We start from the raw sequence: 12392 nt of genomic DNA, 5'->3' as shown, positions 1-12392 counted from the left end.
TGTTTCCAGGTCTAACCTCTTCCCAACCTCGGACACCTTGCCACACCCGTCAGTCCCTCCAGTCTATCGCTGTTGTTACAGTACCTCAAGAATCTCACCCCACCCAGTCTGTTGGCTCCCATCTTGTTGCATATCCTGGGCTTTAAAAAATGGAGATAGATATTGAATGCATCAGTAAAAGGAACATGTGCGATGGAGAGCCACGTGAAGGAGACAGAAGGCAGGACAGACTTACAAAGAGTGAGCAGGAAACAATGGGGGGGGGTGGGGGGCAGGGGAAATTGGACAGAGTGAAAGAAACACAATGTGAAAAGTGTGGGGCAAGCACACGGGTGGGTCAGAGACAGGAAACGTGGAATACAAAGATAGAGAGAGTGACATAAAAGCAGAGAGACAGTAACAGTGTGATCACTTTTGTCTGTAATTAATGATTACACATTGTGTAATTCTCCTGCCCTAAAGTAACATAACGTCTGACTCATCGTGAACAATGCAAGAAGTGGCAGCACAGTATGTTGTTGTGCTAAGGTACGGCTCTGCAGTTACAGGATGTGGGTGCTACCCACATATTTCTCATTCACCAAGTTACCAGTTTTTCCCAAATCTTCATAGAAATCCAGAACATAAACACTATGCCTCATTGGCTCTGGGAGAGGAAAACAAGCGGGTGAATCACACATCCCTACTGCCGGCTTAAATATAGGCACGGGCAAGACTCAAAACACTGGGGGCTAGACTTTCTACTTCTCGCCACCACCGCCCTATCCCGGCAGTAATTGGGCGGTATGAAGATATGGCCATACCGCCCAATTACCGCTGAGATCTAAAGCCGCAACTTTTACCTGATTCCCTCCCAGCGGTAGCGTGCGGCAGCAGGCGGTCTCGGTCATCGTGTAAGACCGCCTTCATCTCGAACTGCCTTACTGCGCATGCCCGATTTTTTTGGGGGGCGGGGGTGTTGTGCGCATGTGTGATTTTTTTAAAAATGCGCATGCGCGACTTTTTTTCTCTCTGCGTATGCGCAATTTCACACCCCCCCCACGCGTTTCAGGGGTCAGGGGTCATCCCACGCATGCGCAATTGAGGAAGGGAGGGGTAAAGAGAGAGAGGGAGAGAAGAAAGCAGTTACCGATTAATAGTCAGAACTATTCACCAAAATAAAAAATGGGAGATGAATTAATGGTCGCATTGGAGGTGGAGCCCGAGGCAAACGTGGGAAAGTGGAAACTGACTAAAAGATTCACAATGGACGCCCAAGCTGCGCTGGTCCTCGAGGTGGGACCGATTAACCCGGGGTGGTCGTGGCGAGCCCAGCCCCCCTGTATATCAAAGAATACGGGCAGAGATTGCCAAGACGGTGTCCTCGGTCACCCAGATCCGTCGGGGGCCAGTCCAGTGCTGCAAGCACTGGAACGACATTGTTTCGGCCGCAAGAGTAAGTAAGAACTTTAATCATGCAATGATTCATTAGTTAAAAATGTAAAACTGCCATACTGTGAATTTGTTAATCTCGCTAAACTTGGAGTTACTATCAGCAATGTTATTATATTGTTTTTCTTTAATTAAAAGATGTGTTCATCATGCATCACTTGGATGGTGACGGTGCATTAATGGAACAGTGTTGAAAGGCATTGGGGGTGCTTACTAGTACTTTGGCAATTATACTAAACCATGCTATTGTCATATTTTCAGAAAAAAATCATTTTCAACAGAGGCGAATGTCGGCGCACCGAGGGAAGGCCAGCTGAGTTGAACGAGCTGAGCCACCTGGAGGAGCGGGCCACAGCCCTTACAGGGGCGCATGATCGCTCGGCCACTCGTGGTAGTGCTGATCCGGTGCAGGTGCTACACGAGTAACACATGATCTCCGGGATGTGCATAATGTATAAATTATAATGTACTGCAAAGCTTGTACCATCATGAAATATTATTAGAATGCCATGTAGTCTCTGTAAATTCTGTTCATGTTCATTGCATGTCGTGTATCTCGGTGAAATATAATGCAGTAAAGTTGCGCCTCTTCACATGTATGCACAATGTAAGCGTTAAAATGTCACCTTGACCCTCCCTCCTCCCCCACTTCCCTTCTGCTTACCTATTATGTCTTGTTTTATAGCTGAAGAGCAGCAATCAGTTATGACAGAGGAGGAGGGGGCGGCGTCGGATGATCAACGAATGTCCGACCCACCCCAGGAAGTCGAATTTGGAGAGAGGGGCCATCCATTGAAGGGTCCCTCATGCCTGCGACCACCTCTTCCCTCAGCCAAATTCATTTTTCATGGATTCGGCTCGGAGGAAGTGACTGGACCAAACGTTATGCAGCAGGGCACACCGAGTGTCGCAGCCCCCGTACCTAATCGGCAGAGGCTGATTCGCCAGGAGAGGCGTGCTGCAAGACGGACAGACGTCGAGACGGATATGGTTGCGTTGTCTAGGGCTAGCGTCGACATAGGTCGACAGCTCCTCGAGGCAATTGGTGCACTCGCACAAATCATCGCAGCGCAATCAGCGGCCAGTCGGAGGAGGTGGCGGCGGCGCAGATTGCAGTGATGCAGCGGATCGCCGATTCTGTGGATGCCTTGCGGCAACCGGTGGACGACACTGAACCCCAAGGTATCGGTGCCACCAGTGCAGGCAGCACATGGGAGTCAGGAGCATGCCGATACTTCTGGCTCCGAGGACGGGTCGTCAGACCTTACCACCTCTCCACATTCCCCACACTTGGCGCTGCCAATCACCCCGCCCCCCCCCCCACTTCTGCAGCTGCGCTCAGGACGCACCGTTGCACAACGCCCTGGCAGCAATTCGGTTTTTTAATGAAAAATTATGTTGTTGATTTTTTAATGAAAAAATATTTACTATTTGGGGTATTGTGGGTTGAAAGTGCAATGTTTACTTATTTCAATCTTGTAAATTTTATTTTATTTTTTTCAAAATTTACTTTTAAAAGAATTATTTATTAATTTACTTTACACAAAACTTTTTCAAAATTTATATAAACTTTTATTGAACTTAACAATTTTGTGCTGGGTCTTACTCACTTTTACTAAATGAGGGGTCAACAATCAATAAAAGGGCGGTAATGCCGAAGAAACCTTAAATCGGGCACTAAAACAGGAGGTAATCGGGTGCAAAGATCCTGAAAGTCTATCCCTGGGAAACTTTATACACACAATTTGGGAATCAATGAATTATGAAAAGAACTCATTTGTGGCAGTAACGCTCAAGGATTACATCTCCTAAGTCACGTATCATTTACTTCTCCACAACATGCTATAAATGTGTATTACACAAATTCTCCAAATCAATGATTTTGCTTCAACGTTAGCAAGACAGTTACTTCACTGGAATTACCGTATCCAGCAAATGCTGGGCTTTGTCTCCTGGTAACAGACGCAAACCAGCAGTAGCTTTTAGTACTAAAGGTGTGCTTGCCCAAAGGTCACTCGGAACCGACTTTTTGGCAACGTCCAGCAGATCATGAATGCCTTTCGAGCTCTGTAACACATAAACCATGTGTGTTAGACAAGACTCAGTTATTAAACAAGGAATGTAATTCTGATGCAATAAGCTTCAGCAGTAATTCAATATCTATAAATATTAATTTATGCTGTTTGGGAAATATCCCTGCTTAGTAATTGAGTAGTCAAATTTAGTAACTTAGTATAAAAAGTAGATCTCAATTCGGGAAGTCACACTGAGTGCTTAGAAAATCTGCACCCAAGGGTCCCCTTTCATTTCCTCAATTCGTGCATATTTCATTTGTGATTAGAGAGACTGGCGGTTCAGGGCTGGCTTTTCACCGCGAGTGTTGTGGTTCTGAGTAAGTTTCCATTGTCACCTTGCAGTGGTTATGTTTCAAAACAGTGCTTTAATATTTCAGGATTTAAAACATTTATTCTTAGCATGTGAGCATTGCTGGAAAGGCAGCATTTATTGCCATTTCTCTTTGCCCTTGAGGAGATGGTGAGTCGCCTTCTTGAATCGCTGCAGTCCGTATGGTGAGGGTACTCCCACAGTGCTGTTATGTTGGGAGTTCTGGGATTTTGAACCAGCAACCATGAAGGAACGGCGATCTATGTCCAAGTTGGGATGGTGTGCAACTTAGAGGGGAACAATTTCAATGAATTTTAAATATGTGAGGTGTTTTTTTTTTATTTATTTGTGTTGTGTTTCTTGTTTTTTGGGGGGGTAGTCTTATTAATAGTAATGGGATCTTGTACAAACAGATCTCCCATTATTATGAGAGAATACTATATGTTCATTGGTGGTCCAGGCCCACGTGATCCCAGGTTACGAATACGTATCTGGAAGACATGTTCCTGTATGCTGCACAGCGAATGGAGGCCTCCAACCCCTACGTTCCAACGGGATCACCAGGTATTTCTATAACATATTTTGGGGTCGGAGGCGTTCGTCCGAAGGAAGCCTCCGATTGCAATTTTCCTCCCATTATAGAGTTACATGTCACACAAAGCCAGGTTTCCACCTCATCTTGTTCCTAGGACAAAGCTAAATTCTGACCCAATTAAATAGTCCCCATTCTGCACTGCTAGTCCAGGAGCAGTCAACATACAAGGGTCAATCCCAGTTTGGACAGCGAGCAAATTAGGCCCTGTAAAGTTGAAAGCTAACAAACACAGCACAGCACTACTTTACACCAGCAGCAACAGACTGTGCCAAGTGATCCTAATTCAAATATGGCAAGTTACAGTGCCAAACTTCCATGATGGCATTTTATACCATCACCCGAGCGACCAGCCATCATGAAAGTGCTATTGAATTATGTCCCAACAGTTGAAGACTGACAGATGCTGCAGCATGAATGCTGACCCAATTCAAGGCAGCACCTAGTTTGGTTTTGGTATAAGTAATGTATTGCACGCCAGTGTCAAAATACACATTATACGACCACAGCTCAGCTGGGGCACACTATGGCCGCGATTAAGCCAATGATGACGAGTCCGAGGCAGCCGGCATTGGTGGCATGTGGGGAAGGTGCTCCCGGCTCCAGCCCGCCCTCTCAACAATCTTCCGTTGATGGGGCTTAACAAGCCCGCCCTGCAAAGTTCCCGGCCAATTAACAGGAAGTGGGTCTGATGCCGTCATTTGATGACACGTCATCAGCCGGTTTCCTTAAAGGGACCAGTTAACTTTTTTTTGACAGTTGTTCAGTCAGTATTTTGCAGCATTGAGGTGCTGCAAACACTGACACGCACTGCACAAAGGCGCACAGCTGTACCCAGACTCTCCCATGACTCTCCAGATGCTTATGGAGTGAGTTACAGCACACAGGGAGTTTGTCTTCCCTTCCAATGGGCAGAAGAGACCTCCCAAGCAGACCAACGCAGCCTGGTTGCACATTGCACAGGAGGGCACAAGCAGGGATGTGGTCAGGAGAACCTGGCTGCAGTGACGCAAACATTTCAATGATCTCAGTAGATCACAAAACATTACTGCAAAGTCACACTCAACCTCATCCTGCTGTGCCACTCATCACATCCCTATCACTCTGCACATCCTTACTCACACCAACTTACCTTTCACCTCCACCCATCCCTCTCTCTATCTACATTATCACATCCCCATCTCACTAGCCACCTCTCACACTCACCCTAGTGCAAGCATACCAGCTAACAACACACAAAGGTAGGCACTTGAGTACTTTCACTAATGTTCATGTAGAGTTTCTGCTAATGTGTTGTCAAATATTGAAATCTTTATTTTAAACACTTTGTGTTCTTGGACAGATGTGTGTGCACCTTTGGAAGTGGCTTAGTGAGTTGCATAAGGGTATCCTGCACAATGGTGATGAGTGTGAAAGGATTGGCTTGGGCATTACAGTGATGCTTTATGTTGCTGGTGTGGGATGGTGCCAACCTGGCACATCATGCGGCAGCCAGGGTGTACAGCATCAAGTGAAGTAAATCTGGGCATGGTGAGGCCATCCCTGGCCTCCCGGGCAGCAATGTGGTCAGGTGCTGATGTCCTGTGTCCTGTGCAGCATCAAGTGATTGCGGAGAAGGTTGGTGTTGTTGCTGATGATGCTGGTGTGTTTAGTGATGTTACTGAGCGTGGTGGGAATCTGAGGACCAAGGTGAGATTTTTTTCAAGGGCACTGATGCTGCTGGAATAGATGGCAAATGAAGTTGGGATGACAGAAGCGATCTGTCAGTGGTGAGAGGGGAGGTGACAATGGATAGAGAGCTCACTGCAAACTCTTCCAAACTGCATACAGCTCAAAAGTGTCTTCTAAATCCTGAAGGCTTCAGATCCTGAGATTGGAAAGTGAACAGATGTGAAACGGTAGCTTTGATACCACTTCTGCAGCTGCCAACCAGTCAAAGCAATGGAGAGTCACTGAGATCCCGATACAATTACCTGGCATGAAACCCAGGGGACGACAAACTTGGTAAAATGGTAAGCGCCTGGTAAAATTCATTTAAATTACCTCGAGCATGTTAATTGACTGGTCCGCTGCTTGGTGTCGGGTCTGCGATCAGGGCCATTTTGACAGCGGGCCCGCCTCCAAACCCTCACTCACAGGGCTGGGATGATTCCGGCCCATATGTGTAAAGTATAAAATACCAATTTATCTCTCAGCTGATGCTCTTTTTGCTCAGCTCATTTGATTTTTATATGGTTTAAAGATTACAGCATGGTTTTGTATTGCTCCAACTTCCTTTTCTGGCTCCCACATTAGTCGACATTGTTAATGGTTCTCTCTCCTCAGGTACTGTCCCCCTCTCCCTCAAATCGACCGTCATCACCCCTCTCCTCAAAAAAACAACTCCTGACCCCCTCCGTCCTTGCAAACTACCATCCTATCTCCAACCTCCCCTCCCTCTCCAAAGTCCTTGAACGTGTTGTCGCCTGCCAAATCCAAGTTCAACTTTCCCGCAATTCCATGTTTGAATCCCTCCAATCCGGTTTCCGCGCCTGCCACAGTACAGAAACGGCTCTCATCAAAGTCACAAATAACATCCTGTGACTGTGACAAAGGCAAACTATCCCTCCTCGACCTTCTTGACTTGTCTGCAGCCTTTGACATGGTTGACATTCTATCCTGCTCCAACGCCTCTCTCCCCTGTCGTCCAGTTGGGTGGGACTGCACTCGCCTGGTTCCATTCTTGTCTATCCAATCGTAGCCAGAGGCTTCTCTTCCCACTCCCGCATCGTTACCTCTGGTGTCCCCCAATGATCTATCCTTGGCCCCCCTCCTATTTCTTATCTACATGTTGCCCCTTGGTGACATCATCTGGAAACACAGCGTCAGTTTCCACATGTACACTGACGACACCCAGCTCTACCTCACCACCACTTCGCTCGACCCCTCCACGGTCTCTAAATTGTCAGACTGCTTGTACGACATCCAGTTCTAGCCGAACAGAAATTTTCTCCAATTAAATATTGGGAAGACTGAAGCCATTGTTTTCGGTCCCCACCACAAACTCTGTTCCCTAACCATTGATTCCATTCCTCTCCTCAAGTTCTGTCTGAGGCTAAATCACTGTTCGTAACCTTGGCGTCATATTTGCTCCTGAAATGAGCTTTCGACCACATACCCGCAGCATAACTAAGACCACCTATTTCCACTTCCATAACATCACTAGTCTCTGCCCTTGCCTCAGCTCATCCGCTGCCGAAACCCTCATCCATGCATTTGTTATCTCCAAACTCGACTATTCCAATGCACTCCTGGCTAGCCTCCCACATTTTACCCTACATTAACTTGAGGTGATCCAAAACTCGGCTGCCCATGTCCTAACTCGCACTAAGTCCCGCTCACCCATCATCCCTGTGCTTGCTGACCTACGTTGGCTCCCGGTTCGATTTCAAAATTATCATCCTTGCTTTCAAATACCTCCATGGCCTCGCCCCTCCCTATCTCTGTAATCTCCTTCTGCCCCACGACCAGCCCACCCCCACTCCAAGATATCTGCGCTCCTCTAATTCTGCTCTCTTGAGCATCCCCGATTATAATTGCTCAATTATTGGTGGCCGTGTCTTCTGTTGCCTAGGCCCCAAGCTCTAAAATTCTCTGCCTAAACCTCTCTGCCTCTCTTTCCTCCTTTAAGATGCTCCTTAAAACTTACTTCTTTGACCAAGCTTTTGGTCACCTGCCCTAATTTCTCCTTGTGGCTTGGTGTCAATTTGTGTGTCTGATAATATTCCTGTGAAGCACCTTGGGACGTTTCACTATGTTAAAGGCGCTATATAAATACAAGTTGTTGTTACTCATTGGTCCTACATGCAGGCTAACAGTACTGTCCCCCATCTCTGTAACTTTGTCAAAGTTCACCTGATCATCCAATTTACTGTTAAGTACACATTGCAAGTTAAATCTAGTCGATGTTTGGCTGGAATACCGTCTTCAAATTGAAATATGGTTTATATACTGGAAGCCAACGCGATCCCCTCGCCTGTTTTCGGGCCGAATTGAATTTTTTGAAACAGCAAGATGTTGCTAGATTTTTAACGTTGCGTGTAAGTGAATACTACCTTATGGTTTGAGCTAAACATAATCGGAGTTAGAATCCTAGACTGCTGTAACAGTAATAGTGGGTACATTTTAGCCCTAAGTACAAGCTAACGGCTAGTTTTAAGTTACCTGGGCCAACTGCTCACTGCCCATTTCCTGACCATTCCTACTCTTTCTTTTCTTCCGTGAGCACTGGATCTTTGCTCAAATTTGGCTTCCAAATTCCTGGACATCAACACTATGCTTCTGCACTGGACTACACCGCAAGACTCAGCTGTTTAACTTTTAAAGTAACTGTCTAGCCTACAGTCCGTCCCCCACCACTGCTGTTACCTGCTGAGCCTGTGACTCTCCAATTGGGTCTACTGGATTGTCAGCTTCAGCTAATCAGTTCCTCACCAAAAATTCACTCTCCTGGGCCGAAGTCCATTTCTCCGTCGCCTCCAGATCTTATGGTGACCTCCAACTTCGCCACTGTTTTACTGTCCCACTGTCGATTCTGCACACCTCCTGGTTCTTCATGGCCATGGAAATACCTCCAGTTCTGCGTCCTCCAATACTCTACCCTTCAAACAGCTTCTGGACTCACTCGCCCACCACACCTGATCCAAACCTAGACATCAGTTCATTGATACCCCAAGCTGGCTCCAGCATACCGACATCAACTTTATCCCAACACAGGACCTCTGACATCAACTCTGGACTCCATCCTATTGTTTCCTCACTATTCTTTGTTTACTACCAGGATATATGTAAACTAATCTTGCTACTTGAGTTTTCATGTCCATTTAAGTGTTCGTTTTGGCTGTCGCTCTGGACCAGAGTCCATCACTTTTATTTCCACTCTCGCTCTCCCCTATTTCTACTCTTCTCTTTACCCCTCAACTCCTGTCATCATGCCTCCTTTCATCTCCCCCTCAGATATTTTGCCCTCCCAAATCCCTACCCCAATCCTCTATTACTCTTCAATCTTCCCACTCTCCACCTGCCGTCCTAGACTTGATTCCCTCTTGGATAAGCTTACAGCTTCTCTCTGTGCCTCTCTTGGCATCCTTCGGTGGGCCCATTGAGGCACTCATCGCTGCCTCCTTACGAGCAGCAACCCCAACGGCTCCATCCTTACTCTCTCATCGGCCTTTCCGCCCAACGTGCTCACTGGGAACTAATCTTTCCTACCTCTTCCTGTCCCACTTACTCCTCCCAAAGCGAACCCTGTGAATTCTATCAGCTGGTCACTGCTCCTCTCCACATCTTCCTCTAGAATGTCCATTCACTTGTGAACAAGGCCCCTGCCATCCATGAGCTTACCGGGGATGATTGCATCAACATCCTGGCTCTGATGGAAACTTGGCTGAGGGGTGATGACACCTTCCCTCTAAATGAAGCCTCCTTGCCTAGATATACCTTCCACTACTTGTCCCGCTCAAACCGTCGCAGTGGCGGTGTGCCTCTGATCACCAAATCACACCTTGGACTGTCCTCCTACTCCTCTGCCATCTTCGCCTTTGAGCATCTCACCTTGTTCCACCCCTCTTGCCTCTCCTTTAAAATCCTCATTCACCACCGCCCAGCCAAGTACCCCACCAAATTTATCACTGGGATATCTTCACTGCTTTCCTCCCTCAGCCTCTGCACCAAACGACTTCTCATCCTTGGTGATTTCAACCTCCATCTCAACTCATCATGCTCTCTCTCCTGAGTTCACTGCCCTCCTATCTGCAATATAAACTCACCTATCCATATTCATGGCCACCCCTTGACCCTGCCATCTCACGTGACCTCGCTACTCCCATCATGTCAGTCACAGATAAGGCCACCTCTGATCACTTCCTTGAATCATTCTCCACCGACACCCCCCTCCAACCCCACTACCTTTTGTGTCCGCCCCTGGAAAAAAACTCTCTCCCGACTCTCTTACAACTGCACTTATCAACTCCCAACTGTCCAGCCTTGGGCCCGCCATTCACCACGACATTTCTGCTCAACACCCTCACACCACCTTTGAAGCCCCAGCTCCCATTAAAACCATTACTCTCTCTCACCCTGGACATTCCGCCTGCAAGGCCCTCATCTCCATTCCCTTAATTCCAAGGGATGCAGACTTCAATATTTATGGCAGACAACTGGTTTTGCCATTCATTACCAGATCTGGTTGGACCACATAAAGCACGATTGGGTCCTGCTCTCCTCTGCCAAAACTGTTCACTATTTCAGGATCATCCTAGAATGCAAGATAGCCCAGGACTTCTTTTCTACACGACAAACCATCTTCTTAAACACCTCTCCCATGCCTTCTCCACCTTACCTCCAACAACTGCGAGGAGCTCATGGACGACTTTGTCACTAAGATTGGGACCATCCATTCAGCTGTCTCTGGCGCTTCCCTCCTTTCCCCTAGCCCACCAGGCCAAACTTCCTCAAAGGCTCCCCCTGCACCAAGCCTTGAAGTCGCATCTTTCTCTAGTTTCTCTCCTCTCTCCCTTATGCCCTCTCCGAGCCATGCAGTCATGCTACATCCAGTCGTGAATGGCGGCGGACAATTAAACAACCAACAGGGGTTCTGTGAATATCCCCATTCTCAATGATGGCATGTGAGTGCAAAAGACAAGGCTGAAGCGTTTGCAACACTCCTCAGCCAGAAGTGCTGAGTGGATGATCCATCTCGGCCTCCTCCCGAGGTTCCCACCAGCACAGAAGTCAGTCTTCAGCCAATTCGATTCACTCCACATGATATCAAAAAATGGCTGAGCACGCTGGATACAGCAAAGGCGATGGGCCCCGACAACATTCCAGCTGTTGTGCTGAAGACTTGTGCTCCAGAACTGGTTGCGCCTCTAGCACAGCTGATTCAGTACAGCTACAACACTGGCATCTACCCAAGTGGAAAATTGCCCAGGTTTGTCCTGTCCACAAAAGCAAGACACATCCAATCCAGCCAATTACCACCCCATCAGTCTACTCTCAATCAGCAAAGTGATGGAAGGTGTCACCAAGTGGCACTTACTGACCAATAACCTCCTCACCGTTGCTCAGTTTGGGTTCTGCCAGGACCACTCAGCTCCAGACCTCATGTACAAAAGAGCTGAATTCCAGGAGTGAGGCAAGTGACTGCCCTCGACATCAAGACAGCATTTGGCCGAGTGTGGCATCAAGCAACCCTAATTAAATTTATGTCAATGGGAATCGGGGGTGGAGGAGGGAACGGGCTGGAGTCATACCTAACACAAAGGAAGATGGTTGTGGTTGTAGGATGCCAATCATCTCAGCCCCAGGACATCGCTGCAGGAGTTCCTCTTGGGGAAGAGTGACCATAATATAGTAGAATTCTTCATTAAGATGGAAAATGACAGTTAATTCAGAGACTAGGGCCCTGAAATTAAAGAAAAGTAACTTCGATGGTATGAGACATGAATTGGCTAGGATAGACAGGCGAATGATACTTAAAGGGTGGACGGTGAATGGGCAATTGCAGACATTTAAAGATCACATGGATGAACTTCAACAATTGTACATCCCTGTCTGGAGTAAAAATAAAATGGGGAAGGTGGCTCAACTGTGGCTAACAAGGGAAATTAGAGATAGTGTTAAATCCAAGGAAGATGCATATAAATTGGCCAGTAAAATCAGCAAACCTGAGGACTGGGAGAAATTTAGAATTCAGCAGAGGAGGACTAAGGGTTTAATTAGGAGAGGGAAAATAGAGTATGAGAGTAAGCTTGCAGGGAACATAAAAACTGACTGCAAAAGCTTCTATAGATATGTGAAGAGAAAAAGATTAGTGAAGACAAATATAGGTTCCTTGCAGTCAGAATCAGGTGAATTTATAATGGGGAACAAAGAAATGGCAGACCAATTGAACAAATACTTTGGTTCTGTCTTCACTAAGGAAGACACAAATAATCTTCTGGAT

The 12392-nt window shown here is 46.9% G+C and overlaps 1 protein-coding gene across 6 annotated transcripts in view; it reads right to left on the bottom strand.

Annotated features, from left to right (window-relative positions):
• The window catches only part of entpd6 (ectonucleoside triphosphate diphosphohydrolase 6), a 91349-nt gene that overhangs the window by 59741 nt on the left and 19216 nt on the right, over positions 1 to 12392 (bottom strand). For all 6 annotated transcript variants that reach the window (XM_070890043.1, XM_070890040.1, XM_070890042.1 and 3 more), the window contains exon 4: positions 3355 to 3498. In XM_070890043.1, the coding sequence (XP_070746144.1) occupies positions 3355 to 3498 (144 nt within the window). The remainder of the gene's footprint in view (positions 1 to 3354; positions 3499 to 12392) is intronic.

The sequence above is a fragment of the Pristiophorus japonicus genome, chromosome 9 (genome assembly GCF_044704955.1).
Source record: "Pristiophorus japonicus isolate sPriJap1 chromosome 9, sPriJap1.hap1, whole genome shotgun sequence".
In the NCBI taxonomy this organism is placed as follows: domain Eukaryota; kingdom Metazoa; phylum Chordata; class Chondrichthyes; family Pristiophoridae; genus Pristiophorus; species Pristiophorus japonicus.
This window is presented reverse-complemented; position numbering and strand designations above follow the sequence as displayed.